Below are 19178 nucleotides of genomic sequence, written 5' to 3'. Positions count from 1 at the left end.
TCTTTTTCATCGCATCGCAGTGAAAATCCGCTTAGTACGCATGCGCAAAGTTCGCACTGCGACTGCGCCAAGTAACTTTACTATGAAGAAAGTATTTTTACTCACGGCTTTTTCTTCGCTCCGGCGATCGTAATGTGATTGACAGGAAATGGGTGTTACTGGGCGGAAACACGGCGTTTCAGGGGCGTGTGGCTGAAAACGCTACCGTTTCCGGAAAAAACGCAGGAGTGGCCGGAGAAACGGTGGGAGTGCCTGGGCGAACGCTGGGTGTGTTTGTGACGTCAACCAGGAACGACAAGCACTGAACTGATCGCACAGGCAGAGTAAGTCTGGAGCTACTCTGAAACTGCTAAGTAGTTAGTAATCGCAATATTGCGAATACATCGGTCGCAATTTTAAGAAGCTAAGATTCACTCCCAGTAGGCGGCGGCTTAGCGTGTGTAACTCTGCTAAATTCGCCTTGCGACCGATCAACTCGGAATGAGGGCCATTGGACGTTACTTTGCTAGAATAGTTCTCTCCATGACCATGGTTTCTTTCACAGTTTACCTTCCAAACTGAAGTAAAATGTAGAATAATGTACTGATGGGGGGCTAAGAGGGAACATCCATCTCTGACCAGAGGTCACAACCATTCCTCTGATACTCCCATAATACAACCATTAGACAGAACACCTTTGTGCAGCTGTTTACCTACCGCCCAGGAACCCCATATACATTCCAGAGGCAGTGTGGCTCAGTCGGTAGGACGCAACGTGCCGCTTTTCTGACATTTAGACACATGTGCCGTCACCAAAATTGATAATTTACGTGAACATCGTCATTGCGCTGGAATCAGTCCCACAGTCAGCCTTGCAAATGTTCTTCTAGAACTGAAAAGATGCACAATCATTGAGCATCTTCTAGAGAACCTGGGGTGCATGCAATCAGGTCTCCTCAGTTTTTTTGATGACAATTTCCATTGCGCACAATGCTGGATGGTTTAAGCTCGCCCATCGATCACACCACCAGGGATGTGCCAGCGTAACAAAAATATTACAGAGATTAAAAAAAGGCGATGATGTGTTGGCTCCGTAGACGTTACGCTGTTATCGCTGGCACTAATGGGCGAATCTTTGGAAATAATCTAAAGCTGAATTTCGTGCTGTCTACGCAGTTGCTGTAAAGAGAGGGGGTCAGCAATGTTACTCGCTGACCATAGAGACCATCCCAGAGAACGACACGCACTACAGATGTCTATTTCAGGATAACATCAATAAAACGGCTGAATCTGGGGTCCGTGTTGCTGTTATTCAGGGTGAGTAGAGGGTCACCTTTCCCAGGAGATCCTCAGAAAGACTAAGGAGCGGTGATCTTGGTAACTTCACATGTCCCACAAATGATTTACTGGGTGCATACTGAATTTAGGCCCAAATCGAGTAAGCTTTAAGAAGTGATAAAGTGGAGACGAATAAAGAGTGATAAAGTACCAGCCAATCATCACTTTTTAATGTTTAGTATATTTGGGCCTTAGGCCTCTTGAGTGGGTCAGCACAGGTGGTTTTAGTACTGAATCCTGCCAATAGATTACTGTATGTGCAATGATGGTGTGTGATGAGTGACGGTTGATGATGTATGAGAAGTGCCTTGTGGTAAATGAATTGTTAAGTGTGACGGGTGATAAGTGATGATGTGTGATGAGGATCAGTGAGAAGTGTCTTGTGGTGAGCGACTTACTATAACTGATGCGTGATGAGTGATGAATGATATTTGATGATCTATGATGTGTGATGAGTGTTGAGGACATGTGATGAGTGATAAGCATGTGTGAGAAGTGGTGAGTGAATTGCTGCGACTGATGTGTGATGAATGATGGGTGATGATCTGTGTTGTATGATGAGTGTTAAGGACATGTGATGAGTGATGAGCACGTGTGAGAAGTGATGAGTGAATTAATGTGACTGATGTTTGATGCGTGACGGTTGATGATGTGTGATGAATATTGGTTTATGATCTGTGATGAGTGATGAGTAATGAGGTGTGAAGAGTGATGGTTGATGATGTGTAATGAATATTTGATGATCTGTGATGTGATGAGTGTTGAGGACATGTGATGAGTGATGAGCATGTGTGAAGTGGTGAGTGAATTGATGTGACTGATGTTTGATGGGTGACAGTTGATGATGTGTGTTGAATGATGGTTGATGATCTGTTATGTGTGATAAGTGTTTATGACATGTGATGAGTGATGAGCACGTGTGAGAAGTCATGAGTGAATTGATGTCACTGATGTTTGATGAGTGACGGTTGAGGATCTGTGATGTGTAATGAGGACGTGTGATAAGTAATGAGGTGTGAAGAGTGATGGTTGATGATGTGTGATGAATGATATTGATCGTACGCAATGTGTGATGAGTGTTAAGGACATGTGATGAGCATGTGTGAGAAGTGGTAAGTGAATTGCTGCGACTGATGTGTGATGAATGATGGTTGATGATCTGTGATGTGCGTTGTGCATGTGTGAGAAGTGATAAATTAATTGATGTGACTGTTTGATGAGTGACTGTTGATGATGTGTGATGAATGATAGTTGTTGATCTGTGATGTTTGGGGAGGACTGTGGCCGGAGAGACCAACCAGCCACACGTGTAATGGCGGCTGCGCACTGAAGGTGTTAACCCTCGTGCCCGGCGCCATATTAAGGGACAATGGGTGCTGGGCGTCACTGTTAAACGTACTTACGGCGCTGGGCGCGGACTGTTTAAAAGTTTTAACATGTCATATGTAGTGCTCTATGCACAATTGCAGGAATGCATGTTTAACTGTATTTTATATTCAAGATGTGGTCATCTGTATATTTAAAGAGGAAAATGCACTTACTCTTATAGATGTCTGAATAATCATCTCTTATCCCCTGGAAATAGGAAGTGGCATGTTAATGGCCCTGTTCTATCAGAGAGGTGTGAAGGACAATACCTTTTGATGTGTAAGTTCCTTAGAGAGAGATGCTAATCACTGGGTTTATGGGCTTGGAACTTGTTTCATGTACCTGATTTAATTGACATACGAACGAACGACCTATGCAGGAAGGAAGACTGTTTGTTTGTATTGTAGCCATTCCTGTTGTAATCTTAAACACTGGGATTGCCTGCAGATGTGACTGAGACAGAAACATTGTGTTTTGAAGCTATGTGATAAATTTATCAATAGTGAATGTTAATCTGATACCAAACGTCTGTGTCAGAGGAAGGAGGATATTGTTTTATTGCACTTATATCCTTGTAAAATGTGATTTATTGGTATTTTGTAAAATAACCTGATTGGTTGGAGAAGACAGGGAGGGCTTACCCCCCTGTGATACTGTGTGGAAAACTGACATAAAAAGGAGACCTGCGTGCCTCCAGAGTTGTAGTTATACCATCTTATTCTGCTGGAACATCTTGCTGTATGCTGTTGCCCCTAGCAATAGGGAAGAGTTCTCTTTAGAACTATATTTGAGCAAATAAACATCATTGCCTCAAGAAGATTGCTTCATCTTGTGACCAACAGGGTTAGGCCAAACCTAGCCCCGTTCTCCGGCTGTCCAGGGAAGCACCTGACGTCTCCAAGCTCCGCCTTCCGCCAGCTACCGGTAGAGGCCTAGCAAGTGGCTAGTGGGGATTCGTCAACACCACACAGGTGTGGTAAAGCAGTGCGTCGGCACATACAGAGCAGAACCGTGGTTCCAAACGCCACGGCAGGTTAGGAGTTTGGTGGTGGCAGCGAGAACCCGCCCACAGCGCAGTGGGTGGAGTCAGTAACAGGCGGTTACTGACGGTAAGCGGGAATCCCCTATGTGGTCAGGCCTCGTGCGGCTTGACCTTCCATTCTGTGCGCAGTCGACGGGACGCGGCAAGCGGCGAGTGCTTCCGTACGGTTCCGTCCTGTCACAGAAATTGGTGGCAGCGGTGGGATAATCTCAGGCGGCTTTTCATCACCTGATTGGAGAAGCCGAGTTACTCAGGAGAGGAGTAACTGCAGCGCAGGAGAACGCACAAGATGGCGGAATTCAGCGGAATATCCAAGGAGGATCTGGAGATCGTATGCCAGGAGAAGGGTGTGGTTATCCCTTCCAACGCGTCCAGAAGCGTCATGAAGGCGGCGCTCAGGAGCGTGGAGGAGTCTCATCGGGCGGAGGTGGAAAGCACTGACGGCGTCAGCATCGCAGAGGACGGCCCAACAGTGGACCTTCGTGAGGAACCGGTGAGAACCACAAGCCCCGCCCTCTCTCACAGCAGCAATGTTTCCCAGCAATCCCTAGCAGGGCCAGGATCCCAACGTCCCAGGGGGGGCGACCCGGATACCCTAGCAGATCGGCTAGCGGAATTGGGGGAAAGGGCAACGGAGCAAGAACGCATGCTTGTCATTCGGATGTGGCATGCGGAGCGGGCATCACAGGCCGTGGTACCCCGGGAGCCGTTGTCAGCTGTTGTACACAGATCAGGACGAGTTCAGTTTGCCAAGTTTGCAGACAGTGATGGGGACATTGATGGACATTTGCAAGTCTTTGAGAGGACTTGTAAACTACATGATCTACCCAAGTCAGAGTGGGTGAGACACCTTGTGCCCACTCTGCATGGAGAGGCCTTGGAGGCCTATCGAGGAGTGGCGACGGAGGATTGTGGGAACTACGACGAAGTCGAGAAGGCCCTCCTCCAGCGATTCTTCATCACTCCAGAGTCTTACAGGAAGAAGTTCAGAGACTTGCCCAAGAATCCTAGCAGCACCCATGAGCAGTTCGCCACCCAGCTGCGGCAGTACGTGGTGAAGTGGGTGAAGGATTCGGAAGCCACTACATGGGACGCACTGATCGACCTGATCTGCAGGGAGCAGTTCTACCGCAGGTGCGCCCAAGAAGTGAAGGAGTGGGTGCTAGATCGGGAGCCACCCAGCTTAAAGATGGCTGCCCAGTTAGCAGACAAGTATGTGGCAATTCGGCCACGGGGCCAGAAGCGCCCAGCGAGCAGCCAGCTCCAACAGACTGTACCACCAAGGGGACCCCCCTCTTCAGCTCATCACCCCCAAAGACAAGCATCTTCCAACCCGGGTGCTCTTGGCCAGCAACCGCACCGCAGCGTCCCTGCAACTGATCAGAGATCATCGGTGCCACGACTGGAGAAGAAGTGCTATGGCTGTGGGAAAATCGGACATCTGAGGATGAACTGTCCTGCATCCCAAGCACCCCAGACTCGTGCCCCAAATCCGAGTGCTGGAGCCCGGATCGCTTGTTTGACGAGAGGAGATGAGCCTACAGAGACTGTTCCCCCTCCAGTCAGTCCGATGGAGTGTGGCGAGAGACAGGTGCACTCTGCGGAGAGAGTCACCTGCATGGCCAAACAGCCCCTACACAACATGTGGAGGCACCTGCAGCCAGTCCACGTGGGACCCCTGCAGGGAGAAGGCCTAAGAGACTCTGGGGCCTCAATCACTGTGGTGAGCCCCCACCTTATAGATCCTGCTGCAGTATTGCAGGGTCGCACTGCCACGATCACCCTGGCAGAAGGAACAGAAAAAGCGGTTCCCATGGCAAGAGTCTACCTGGACTGGGGAGCTGGACCAGAGTTGCGAGAAGTTGCCGTCATGGATGGTCTCCCAACTGATGTGGTCCTAGGAAATGATCTGGGTGGTGGGATCGTCACTACGTTTGTTGGCGCCATTTCCCGGAGTCAAGTTCCAAAACCACCGTTGACATCAGCTACTCCAGCACAGCCCAGCCCAGAGGAAAAGACTACAGCTGCTAGACAACTGCCAGCACAGCCAACCACAGCATCAACCAGCCCAGAGGAAAAGATTACAGCGGCTAGATCAGCACATCGACCCCGCATGCCTTTTGCCTCTGGTATGCCCACGTCCCCTAGCAACGCAGAGGATGTCGGTTCCAGCTCGTTTGATCCTGTGGGGGTGCCCAATGATGTTCCTGACCCAAGTGGTTTGCCAACTCCGGTGGTGAGTATGAGAAACCACATTGACTTTTCCATGACTGACCCCTACCAGACTGACCCTAGTAGTCCCCACCTAGATCCCCCTGTAGAGTGTCCCAATTTAGGAGAGATTGAGGGCCACAGGCAGAAGTTTAGGGAGGCTCAACTCTCTGACCCATCCCCGAAAGGCATGAGGCGCCACTCTGGCAGCGGCCTTGACAGGGTTGGGGCGGGGAGGTTGACCTGGCGGGAAGGGTTAAGGTACAGGGTAGCCAGGAAAGTGGGAGGGGATAGACCAGAAAGGGAATGTGTCCAACTGGTCCCCTCAGGGAACGTTCCTGTGCAACCGGTGTCGGTTGCCAGCGAAACCCCTTTGGACAGCAACCCGGAGACAGACCATACCCTGAAGTGCCTGACACAGAGCTTACCCTGGTCTGGAATGTCGGATGACGCCCAGACCACAGGTAAGGCTGGTGCCATGCGTTGGCAGCCGGGGCACTCCAGCGGTTGTGTTGTCTCTGGGCCTCTGCCCATAGGAGAACCCTTGCAGCAAGTTGCTGTGGACATAGCAGGTCCCCTGCCTGTGCGCAGTAGATCGGGGAAGACACGCAGCCTCCCTGTAGTGGATGCCACACAGGATCCAGAGGCTGGTGGTCTGGCCGCCATCCCTGTGGCACAGGTAGCGGACGAGGAGGAAGGAGTAGGCCTAGGTGACAGGGTAGGTTTCCCGAGTCATAGGTCGACAGAAGAGGATTGGAGGGCAGGTCTGACAGTTAGGGCAGACAGTTGCCAGATAGGTATGACGGAGGTGCAGTGCCTGGGGCACCATGTGGGAGGAGACAGGGGTAGGCCCAACCCAGAGGGGGTGGAGGCAACCAGAGGCTGTCCCCGACCCACATCACCCAGACCGGTACTGACCTTAGAACCTGTAAGGCCCTACGGACATGTTGTCATTGACTTTAGTCCTGTAGTGAACCCCTTGACAGAGATGGCTAGGAAGGGCATTCCCAAGTCAGTGGACTTTGCACCCGCTTGCGAGTTGGCATTCCAGTCATTGAAGGAGGCTCGGGTACCCGCTCCAGTGCTGATGGCGCACATTCTTGACCAGGACTGGCTGTTACGAACTATTGCGCCACTGCACGGACTGGGAGCAGCACCGAGCCAGAAAGAGCCATATGGGCAGGAGCACCCTGTGGCCTGTTTGAGCAGAAAACTGCTATTGTGGGAGGTGGGGTATGCCACAGTTGGGACACCGTGGGTGGCACTTGTTTGTAACCGGCCCCCCACCGTGGTGACTTACCACCTACCTGTTAGGTGGCTGCAACCTACCTTGGGGAAATTGGACAGACTTTTGTGGTGGAGCCTTGAACTTGGACTTCAGGTGGACTATTTGCACATTGTGCACCCACGAAGAGAGGCCCACTACACTATGGATGAACTGTCTAGGCCAGAGCCTACACATCCCAGGTAGCGTCCCCTTCACCCCAACGGACTGCGGGACCAGGACCCAAATCGTTGGGACATGGGTCCCTGGTTGACCCGCTTGAATGGGGGGGGGGGGGGAGTGTGGCCGGAGAGACCAACCAGCCACACGTGTAATGGCGGCTGCGCACTGAAGGTGTTAACCCTCGTGCCCGGCGCCATATTAAGGGACAATGGGTGCTGGGCGTCACTGTTAAACGTACTTACGGCGCTGGGCGCGGACTGTTTAAAAGTTTTAACATGTCATATGTAGTGCTCTATGCACAATTGCAGGAATGCATGTTTAACTGTATTTTATATTCAAGATGTGGTCATCTGTATATTTAAAGAGGAAAATGCACTTACTCTTATAGATGTCTGAATAATCATCTCTTATCCCCTGGAAATAGGAAGTGGCATGTTAATGGCCCTGTTCTATCAGAGAGGTGTGAAGGACAATACCTTTTGATGTGTAAGTTCCTTAGAGAGAGATGCTAATCACTGGGTTTATGGGCTTGGAACTTGTTTCATGTACCTGATTTAATTGACATACGAACGAACGACCTATGCAGGAAGGAAGACTGTTTGTTTGTATTGTAGCCATTCCTGTTGTAATCTTAAACACTGGGATTGCCTGCAGATGTGACTGAGACAGAAACATTGTGTTTTGAAGCTATGTGATAAATTTATCAATAGTGAATGTTAATCTGATACCAAACGTCTGTGTCAGAGGAAGGAGGATATTGTTTTATTGCACTTATATCCTTGTAAAATGTGATTTATTGGTATTTTGTAAAATAACCTGATTGGTTGGAGAAGACAGGGAGGGCTTACCCCCCTGTGATACTGTGTGGAAAACTGACATAAAAAGGAGACCTGCGTGCCTCCAGAGTTGTAGTTATACCATCTTATTCTGCTGGAACATCTTGCTGTATGCTGTTGCCCCTAGCAATAGGGAAGAGTTCTCTTTAGAACTATATTTGAGCAAATAAACATCATTGCCTCAAGAAGATTGCTTCATCTTGTGACCAACAGGGTTAGGCCAAACCTAGCCCCGTTCTCCGGCTGTCCAGGGAAGCACCTGACGTCTCCAAGCTCCGCCTTCCGCCAGCTACCGGTAGAGGCCTAGCAAGTGGCTAGTGGGGATTCGTCAACACCACACAGGTGTGGTAAAGCAGTGCGTCGGCACATACAGAGCAGAACCGTGGTTCCAAACGCCACGGCAGGTTAGGAGTTTGGTGGTGGCAGCGAGAACCCGCCCACAGCGCAGTGGGTGGAGTCAGTAACAGGCGGTTACTGACGGCAAGCGGGAATCCCCTATGTGGTCAGGCCTCGTGCGGCTTGACCTTCCATTCTGTGCGCATTCGACGGGACGCGGCAAGCGGCGAGTGCTTCCGTACGGTTCCGTCCTGTCACAAGGACGTTTGAGAAGTGCCATGTTGTGAGTGACTTCCTGTGAATAAATTGTAATGAGTGATGATCTATGAAGAGTAATGGTTGATGATCTATGATGTGTGATGAGTGATAAAGACGTGTGATGAGTAATAAGGTGTGAAGAGTAACGGTTGATGATGTGGGATGAATGATATTTGATGATCTATGATGTGTAGTAAGTATGTGTGATAAGTAAAGAGGTGTAAAGAGTGATGGTTGATGATGAATGATATTTGATGATCTGTGATGAGAGTTGAGGACATGTGATGAGTGGTGAGGATGTGAGAAGTGGTTAGTGAATTGCTGTGATTGATGTTTGATGAGTGATGGTTGTTGATGTGTGATGGATGATGGTTGATGATCTGTGATGAGGATGTGTGAGAAGGGCCCTATATGGTAAGGGACTTCCTATGAATAAAATGAGATGAGTGATGATGTGTGAAGAGTGACGGTTGATGAAGTGTGATGAATGATGGTTGATTATCTATGGTGTGTGATGAGTGACAGATGATGTATGAGAAGTGCCTTGTGGCGAGTAACTTGCTTAACGTGTGATGAGTGATGCTTGATGAAGTGTAATTAGTGAAGATGACACTTAAATTTGATAAATGTTATTTGAGGACAAATCAGGTTTTGAACTTAACTTTACTTTTTAAAAACTGAATAAACAGGCTAATCCACCAAACATGGCAAAATGCATTATTTTATTATGAATACATTGCACAAAATGAATGGTGTACAATTATTAGCTGCAAGCATAAGTAAGGAAGTCTTAGAATGAAAAGGAAACATCAGCTCTCTCATTGGGTATGCTTGTATGGCATTTGTATTTGTATACCACCAGGAATATTCCATTGATAGATCAAAAACATTTTTCTGTGACAAATATGCTGCCAAGATGTTGTCTCCGATTGTTGTAGTGTTTGACCCTAAGTATGTCTCCTGGGCAGCGAACAATATCTTCTGCCCTGACGATGGCGAGAACATGTGGAAGGCCACCAAAGCTGGGTACGAGGCTGAAATTCCCTGCCCTTATGGCAAGAGAGGCAGAATTACCAGAAGTTGTCTAAGAAACGGTCGGTGGGGGATTCCAAATACCTACTGCGTAGATGCCAGGCTGTGGTCTCTGCTCGAGCAGAGCAAGGTGAGGACCTCATCCACACGTGGCTGGCTTGTGAGTTCTTCCAGCTCCACACATCCAATGTTCGTACATTTATTGAGGTGCATTATCTACAACCTGAGGCTTCCAAGTTTTCTCCAATATTACCACTATTCTGGGGGAAATAAATACATTTTTGAAGTAAATGATAGCACAATATTAACTAATAATATAAAATTTACATTATCCCCTTAGTTTCTTCAGGGTGGTCTAGGAATTCCGGAGAGGGAGATCTCACCGATCATTGAGCGCTTAAGAAACTATACCACGTCCAACCAGACATTCGTAAATAGTTCTTCGGACATTATCACTGTGGTCGATACAATTAAAGCCCTGTCTCTGACCGCCACGGATAACCACGTACAATTCAACTTCACCACCATGGCGGTAAGTATAACCGGGCAAATTGGCGTAACAATGCAAACAGTAATGGGGAACTACAGGTATATTCTATGTACTGTTTCATGTTTTCTGCACATATTTTGGGAATCTGTGATTTTTCCACAAAATATATGTAACACAGGGTCTAATTCATAATTGTATGTTACTGTACAGCTGCAAGGAAGCGGTGTGCAATTCCGTGGAATTAAAATTCTAATGAAGCAGGAGGCATCTGTAAGAGGCAGATGCCTCCTTTTTGTATTAGCGAGGATCCGAGTGCTGCGTCTGATCATCGCGACCATCAATTACGATTCGCGATGGTTTCTAGGCACCGGCCAGCCTGCATAGACTGAAGCCGCCCCAAGCAACATCACAAGACCCGTTCTGCACACGCCCAGACCCTCAAACATAGTATTTGTAACCAAACCATCGTGTTTTGAGTACAAATATAAATTAGGCCCATTATTTCTTATTAACAGCTATTTACATACTGTAGTGCTCACATATTCCGTAGCGCTTTATAGAGACACATCAGTCCCTGACTTAGGGGCATTCAACATGCGACCCTCCAGCTGCTGTGGAACTACACATCCCAGCATGCCCTGCCAGTTTTAGCATGACCTAATAGCAAATCTGTGACAGACCATGCTGGGATGTGTAGTTCAACAGCAATTGGAGGGCCGCATGTTGAATACCCCCTGATCTAAATTATTATACAGTATTTATAATTAAAACTGATTGATTACATGTTTAATGCGATCATTAAATTGATTCGGCTGCCCTTAAAATCCCTAACCGGTCTGTAATATATCATGAGAAAGCGCAACCTTAAGCATCAGATACAGTAATGCATAAATTATCTCACACAGCAATGTCGTACAGCAATGTCGCACACCAATGTCGCACAGCAATGTTTAGACTGAAATAAGATAAATGGGTAAACACTTAAAAATTGTAATTGATGCAAAAAAAAATAAGAATTTACTTACCGATAATTCTATTTCTCGTAGTCCGTAGTGGATGCTGGGAACTCCGTAAGGACCATGGGGAATAGCGGCTCCGCAGGAGACTGGGCACAAAAGTAAAGCTTTAGGACTACCTGGTGTGCACTGGCTCCTCCCCCTATTACCCTCCTCCAAGCCTCAGTTAGGATACTGTGCCCGGACGAGCGTACACAATAAGGAAGGATTTTGAATCCCGGGTAAGACTCATACCAGCCACACCAATCACACCGTACAACCTGTGATCTGAACCCAGTTAACAGCATGATAACAGAGGAGCCTCTGGAAAGATGGCTCACAACAACAATAACCCGATTTAGTTAACAATAACTATGTACAAGTATTGCAGACAATCCGCACTTGGGATGGGCGCCCAGCATCCACTACGGACTACGAGAAATAGAATTATCGGTAAGTAAATTCTTATTTTCTCTGACGTCCTAGTGGATGCTGGGAACTCCGTAAGGACCATGGGGATTATACCAAAGTTCCCAAACGGGCGGGAGAGTGCGGATGACTCTGCAGCACCGAATGAGAGAACTTCAGGTCCTCCTCAGCCAGGGTATCAAATTTGTAGAATTTAGCAAACGTGTTTGTCCCTGACCAAGTAGCTGCTCGGCAAAGTTGTAAAGCCGAGACCCCTCGGGCAGCCGCCCAAGATGAGCCCACCTTCCTTGTGGAATGGGCTTTTACAGATTTTGGCTGTGGCAGGCCTGCCACAGAATGTGCAAGCTGAATTGTATTACAAATCCAACGAGCAATAGTCTGCTTAGAAGCAGGAGCACCCAGCTTGTTGGGTGCATACAGGATAAACAGCGAGTCAGATTTTCTGACTCCAGCCGTCCTGGAAACATATATTTTCAGGGCCCTGACTACGTCCAACAACTTGGAGTCCTCCAAGTCACTAGTAGCCGCAGGTACCACAATAGGTTGGTTCAGATGAAACACTGAAACCACCTTAGGGAGAAAATGAGGACGAGTCCTCAATTCCGCCCTGTCTGAATGGAAGATCAGATAAGGGCTTTTACAGATTAAGCCGCCAATTCTGACACGCGCCTGGCCGAGGCCAGGGCCAACAGCATGACCACTTTCCATGTGAGATATTTTAACTCCACAGATTCAAGTGGTTCAAACCAATGTGACTTTAGGAACCCCAAAACTACATTGAGATCCCAAGGTGCCACTGGAGGCACAAAAGGAGGCTGTATATGCAGTACCCCTTTTACAAACGTCTGAACTTCAGGAACTGAAGCTAGTTCTTTCTGGAAGAAAATTGACAGGGCCGAAATTTGAACCTTAATGGACCCCAATTTTAGGCCCATAGACACTCCTGTTTGCAGGAAATGCAGGAATCAACCTAGTTGAAATTCCTCCATCGGGGCCTTACTGGCCTCGCACCACGCAACATATTTTCGCCAAATGCAGTGATAATGCTTTGCGGTTACATCCTTCCTGGCTTTGATCAGGGTAGGGATGACTTCATCCGGAATGCCTTTTTCCTTTAGGATCCGGCGTTCAACCGCCCTGCCGTCAAACGCAGCCACGGTAAGTCTTGGAACAGACAGGGTCCTTGCTGGAGCAGGTCCCTTCTTAGAGGTAGAGGCCACGGGTCCTCCGTGAGCATCTCTTGAAGTTCCGGGTACCAAGTCCTTCTTGGCCAATCCGGAGCCACGAGTATAGTTCTTACTCCCCTCCGTCTTATAATTCTCAGTACTTTTGGTATGAGAGGAAGAGGAGGGAACACATACACTGACTGGTACACCCACGGTGTTACCAGAGCGTCTGCAGCTATTGCCTGAGGGTCCCTTGACCTGGCGCAATACCTGTCCAATTTTTTTTTTTGTTTAGGCGGGACGCCATCATGTCCACCTTTGGTTTTTCCCAACGGTTTACAATCATGTGGAAGACTTCTGCCATTGCCCTCCTGCTTCTTGTGCCGCCCTGTCTGTTTACGTGGGCGACTGCCGTGATGTTGTCCGACTGGATCAGCACCGGCTGACCTTGAAGCAGAGGTCTTGCTTGGCTTAGGGCATTGTAAATGGCCCTTAGCTCCAAGATATTTATGTGAAGTGATGTCTCCAGGCTTGACCACAAGCCCTGGAAATTTCTTCCCTGTGTGACTGCTCCCCAGCCTCGCAGGCTGGCATCCGTGGTCACCAGGACCCAGTCCTGAATGCCGAATCTGCGGCCCTCTAGAAGATGAGCACTCTGCAACCACCACAGGAGAGACACCCTTGTCTTTGGTGACAGGGTTATCCGCTGATGCATCTGAAGATGCGATCCGGATCATTTGTCCAGCAGGTCCCACTGGAAAGTTCTTGCGTGGAATCTGCCGAATGGAATTGCTTCGTAGGAAGCCACCATTTTTCCCTGGACCCTTGTGCACTGATGCACTGACACTTGGCCTGGTTTTAGGAGGTTTCTGACTAGTTCGGATAACTCCCTGGCTTTCTCCTCCGGGAGAAACACCTTTTTCTGGACTGTGTCCAGGATCATCCCTAGGAATAGAAGACGTGTCGTCGGGATCAGCTGCGATTTTGGAATATTGAGAATCCAACCGTGCTGCCGCAACACTACTTGAGATAGTGCTACCCCGACTACCAACTGTTCCCTGGATCTTGCCCTTATCAGGAGATCGTCCAAGTAAGGGATAACTAAAACTCCCTTCCTTTGAAGGAGTATCATCATTTCGGCCATTACTTTGGTAAAGACCCGGGGTGCCGTGGACAAACCAAACGGCAGCGTCTGAAACTGATAGTAACAGTTCTGTACCACAAACCTGAGGTACCCTTGGTGAGAAGGGTAAATTGGGACATGGAGATAAGCATCCTTGATGTCCAGAGACACCATATAATCCCCTTCTTCCAGGTTTGCAGTCACCGCTCTGAGTGACTCCATCTTGAATTTGAACTTTTGTATGTAAGTGTTCAAGGATTTCAGATTTAAAATAGGTCTCACCGAGCCGTCCGGCTTCGGTACCACAAACAGCGTGGAATAATACCCCTTTCCCTGTTGTAGGAGGGGTACCTTGATTATCACCTGCTGGGAATACAGCTTGTGAATGGCTTCCAATACCGCCTCCCTGTCGGAGGGAGACGTCGGTAAAGCAGACTTTAGGAAACGGCGAAGGGGAGACGTCTCGAATTCCAATTTGTACCCCTGAGATACCACCTGAAGGATCCAGGGGTCCACCTGTGAGTGAGCCCACTGCACGCTGACATTTTTGAGACGGGCCCCCACCGTGCCTGAGTCCGCTTGTAAAGCCCCAGCGTCATGCTGATGACTTGGCAGAAACGGGAGAGGGCTTCTGTTCCTGGGAACTGGCTGTTTGCTGCAGCCTTTTTCCTCTCCCTCTGCCACGGGGCAGAAATGAGGAGCCTTTTGCCCGCTTGCCCTTATGGGGCCTAAAGGACTGCGCCTGATAATACGGCGTCTTCTTATGTTGAGAGGCTACCTGGGGTAAAAATGTGGATTTCCCAGCCGTTGCCGTGGCCACCAGGTCTGTTTGACCTACCCCAAATAACTCCTCCCTTTTATAAGGCGATACTTCCATATGCCTTTTGGAATCAGCATCACCTGACCACTGTCTTGTCCATAACCCTCTTCTGGCAGAAATGGACAGCGCACTTACTCTTGATGCCAGTCGGCAAATATCCCTCTGTGCATCACGCATATATAGAAATGCATCTTTTAAATGCTCTATAGTCAGTAATATACTGTCCCTATCTAGGGTATCAATATTGTCAGTCAGGGAATCCGACCAAGCCACCCCAGCACTGCACATCCAGGCTGAGGCGATTGTTGGTCGCAGTATCACACCCGTGTGAGTGTATATACATTTTAGGATATTTTCCTGCTTTCTGTCAGCAGGTTCCTTAAGGGCGGCCGTATCCGGGGACAGTAGTGCCACCTGTTTAGACAAACGTGTGAGCGCTTTATCCACCCTAGGGGGTGTTTCCCAACGTGCCCTATCCTCTGGCGGGAAGGGGTATGATGCTAATAACTTTTTAGGAATTAACAGTTTTTATCGGGGGAAACCCAGGCATCATCACACACTTCATTTAATTCCTCAGATGCAGGAAAAACTACAGGCAGTTTTTTCTCACCCAACATAATACCCTTTTTAGTGGTACTGGTATTATCAGAAATATGTAAAACATTTTCCATAGCCTCAATCATGTAACGTGTGGCCCTACTGGAAGTCACATTCGTCTCTTAATCGTCGACACTGGAGTCAGTATCCATGTCGGCGTCTGTATCTGCCATCTGAGGTAACGGGCGTTTTAGAGCCCCTGATGGCTTTTGAGACACCTGGACAGGCACAGGCTGAGTAGCCGGCTGTCTCATGTCATCAATCTTTTGTAAAGAGCTGACACTGTCACGTAATTCCTTCCATAAGCTCAGCCACTCAGGTGTCGACTCCCTAGGGGGTGACATCTCCATTACAGGCAATTGCTCCGCCTCCACACCATTTTCCTCCTCATACATGTCGACACAATCGTACCGACACACAGCACACACACAGGGAATGCTCTGATAGAGGACAGGACCCCACTAGCCCTTTGGGGAGACAGAGGGAGAGTATGCCAGCACACACCAGAGCGCTATATATATATACAGGGATAACCTTATAGAAGTGTTTTTCCCCTTACAGCTGCTGTTTTATTAATACTGCGCCTAATTAGTGCCCCCCTCTCTTTTTTTAACCCCTTTCTGTAGTGTAGTAACTGCAGGGGAGAGCCAGGGAGCTTCCCTCCAACGGAGCTGTGAGAGAAAATGGCGCCAGTGTGCTGAGGAGATAGGCTCCGCCCCTTTTTCGCTGACTTTTCTCCCGCATTTTTATGGATTCTGGCAGGGGTTAAAATACATCCATATAGCCCTGGGGGTTATATGTGATGTATGTTTGCCAGCCAAGGTGTTTTTATTGCTGCTCAGGGCGCCGCCCCCCCCCCCCCCCCCCCCCCAGCGCCCTGCACCCTCAGTGACTGCAGTGTGAGGTGCAATGGCGCACAGCTGCAGTGCTGTGCGCTACCTTGGTGAAGACTGATGTCTTCTGCCGCCGATTTTCCGGACCTCTTCTTGCTGCTGGCTCTGTAAGGGGGCCGGCGGCGCGGCTCTGGGACCGGACTCCGAGGCTGGGCCTGTGTTCGGTCCCTCTGGAGCCAATGGTTTCCAGTAGCCAAGAAGCCCAAGCTGGCTGCAAGCAGGCAGGTTCGCTTCTTCTCCCCTTAGTCCCTCGATGCAGTGAGCCTGTTGCCAGCAGGTCTCACTGAAAATAAAAAACCTAAAACTAAACTTTCACTAAGAAGCTCAGGAGAGCCCCTAGTGTGCACCCTTCTCGGCCGGGCACAAAAATCTAACTGAGGCTTGGAGGAGGGTCATAGGGGGAGGAGCCAGTGCACACCAGGTAGTCCTAAAGCTTTACTTTTGTGCCCAGTCTCCTGCGGAGCCGCTATTCCCCCCATGGTCCTTACGGAGTTCCCAGCATCCACTAGGACGTCAGAGAGGAAAAAAAAATAGTAAAAAGCAATTTCCCAAGCAAAAGCCTCTATTATATTGTACATCTATACCATAACCACAGTAGGTGCATACACTGAATTACTTTAATGGACATGTGTAATAAAATAATGTTTGTGCTCTAATAAGACACATGTAACAAATCGCATACTGCGGCCGTCCGCAGTATTAATCACAGAACACACGCGGGTTGGCACCAGTAGGATACGCGTCTGTTTTGCGCCATGCATATGTCACGCTTTACCCCATCATGTTTTTTGCTTGTATTGTAGCGGCATACGCTAGACTGCCACTTCTTTTCCCACCTCTACAGTCGCAGGTGATAGTAATTCTGCTGCCATGTCACCAGCATGTCCGCTTTCATAGACACGCTACGCAAGCTGCGGAGTGTCCTTTCTACCTGAGCCCTACAATCTTTAATGTATTAGGTGTGCGCTCCCTTTACTATATACAGGCGGGACTCTATGCAGAAAAAGCTAATCCTCTATTTTATGTTCCTGGTCTCTGTATTACAGCCACGGTTTCTGTAACGCACCGTGTGTCCCTTTGGAGAAACGCGCCATACACATAAAATGATTATATTATTATTAGTACTGACGCATCATAATGTAGATTAGTTCTCAGCATGTGTCTTTGGCATGTTTGAAGGCTCCTCCATTGACCACCTTGTCCTCTGTGTGCAGGATCTAACCACCATTTTCAGTCAGTTTCTGAACCGCGATTCTGAGGCCGCGTGGTTAGAGGCCCGTACCAAGTACCCGTCTATAGGCTCCAACTTCATGCAGTCAGTTGAAAACTTCACTAAACTCTATCAACCAGACTGGAACGATTCCAACCTCATTCAGCCCAACGTCCAGCTGAGCGTTTTGGTCCAAAGCTCTTTGTTATTGACCACCTTCAGCAAAACATTCAATATGACCCCCACTGTAGATGTTTCTATGAAAAATATTTTTTTTCTGGAGCACATGGAGGATACTAAAGTCATTGTAACAAGTATGGTGCTTAGGAACCTGGCCAAGGTCCTTCCTATGAACTTTGAAGAGAGCATCGATGAATATAGCTACAATGTGGACAGTCATGTTGTTATAAACACCATTGTAAGTAAACTGAGCTTAGGACAAGTCAACCTAGAGATGGTTTTTGGGCATGAGCAGGGCCAGAAGAGGGAAGATGATGCGATTGCCCAGTGCGTTTTTTGGGACTACAGATTGTTTGAAGGAGTTGGTGGATGGTCAACGGAAGGATGTTGGACGTCCCGTGCAAATAAGGATGCTGTATGCAGGTGTACACACCTGACGGCCTTTGCAGTCTTGAGGTCGCTTGGAGTGCTTGAGGATGTTTATCTGGAGACCATCAGCCAGGTAGGAGTCAGTTTATCCATCATTAGCCTAGTCATTTGCATCCTCATATACATTGCAGAATGGAAGTCGGTGGTTAAGAATGACATCACCTTCCTCTGCCAGACCGCCATGATCAACATTTGCCTATCTGTATTGATTGGGGACACTTGGTTCTTGTCATCTACCTTCATGACGAAAAGCTACGCCAATAAACTATGCATCTCGGCTGCCTACTTCCAGCACCTCTTCTATCTTGCCTCATTCTTCTGGATGCTGGTCCATGGGCTCCTTCTCCTTCACCAGCAGGTTTTCGCTTTCCACCAGCTCAGAAAGAGCATTGCCATTCCAATCATGATGGCCATCGGATACATTTGTCCACTCGTGATTGCCAGCGTGACGTTGATCATCGATTATCCAAAGGAGACTTACCTCAGAGAGGGGGCCTGTTTTATAAATGGAGAGAATGGATCTATATTTGCCTTTTCTGGCCCAGTGCTTCTCGTCGTCATCATGAACTTCTTCACCATGGGTGTGGTGATCTGGAAAATACTGAGACCACCCATATCGGAAGGGGAACAGGAAGACAGGAAATCTTTGGTGGCCAAGGCTGTGGTCATTCTAACGTCAGTGTTTGGTGTGACATGGATTCTGGAAACAATCTTAACAGAGGAAGCTCACGAGATCATCCAGTATGCCTTCACCCTCATCAACTCATTCCAGGTATGTGAGTGGGCTAAGATCAGTATTGTCTTAAGTCAGTGGTTCTCAAACTTGGTCCTCAAGATCTCAAACAGTTCATGTTTTTCAGTCACCTGTGGATCTTTACAATGTTATGGTACTACATCTGTGCACCTGCTGGGTGGTATGGATAACATGAAGTGTTTGGGGTCCTGAGGACAAAGAAGAGAGATGAAGTGGGTATAGATAAAATACCAGCCAATCAGCTC

At 48.4% G+C, this 19178-nt stretch overlaps 1 protein-coding gene across 2 annotated transcripts in view; it reads left to right on the top strand.

The window, feature by feature from the left end:
- ADGRF3 (adhesion G protein-coupled receptor F3) overlaps nt 1–19178 on the top strand; it is an 88665-nt gene that overhangs the window by 29064 nt on the left and 40423 nt on the right. For both annotated transcript variants that reach the window (XR_010175805.1, XM_063914968.1), the window contains exons 7-10: nt 1156–1296; nt 9784–9977; nt 10188–10379; nt 17575–18951. Coding sequence is in view for 1 of the 2 variants with exons in the window: in XM_063914968.1 (XP_063771038.1) it covers nt 1156–1296; nt 9784–9977; nt 10188–10379; nt 17575–18951 (1904 nt within the window). In the remaining variant the exon portion in view is untranslated. The remainder of the gene's footprint in view (nt 1–1155; nt 1297–9783; nt 9978–10187; nt 10380–17574; nt 18952–19178) is intronic.

The sequence above is a fragment of the Pseudophryne corroboree genome, chromosome 4 (genome assembly GCF_028390025.1).
Source record: "Pseudophryne corroboree isolate aPseCor3 chromosome 4, aPseCor3.hap2, whole genome shotgun sequence".
Taxonomy (NCBI): Eukaryota; Metazoa; Chordata; class Amphibia; order Anura; family Myobatrachidae; genus Pseudophryne; species Pseudophryne corroboree.
This window is presented reverse-complemented; position numbering and strand designations above follow the sequence as displayed.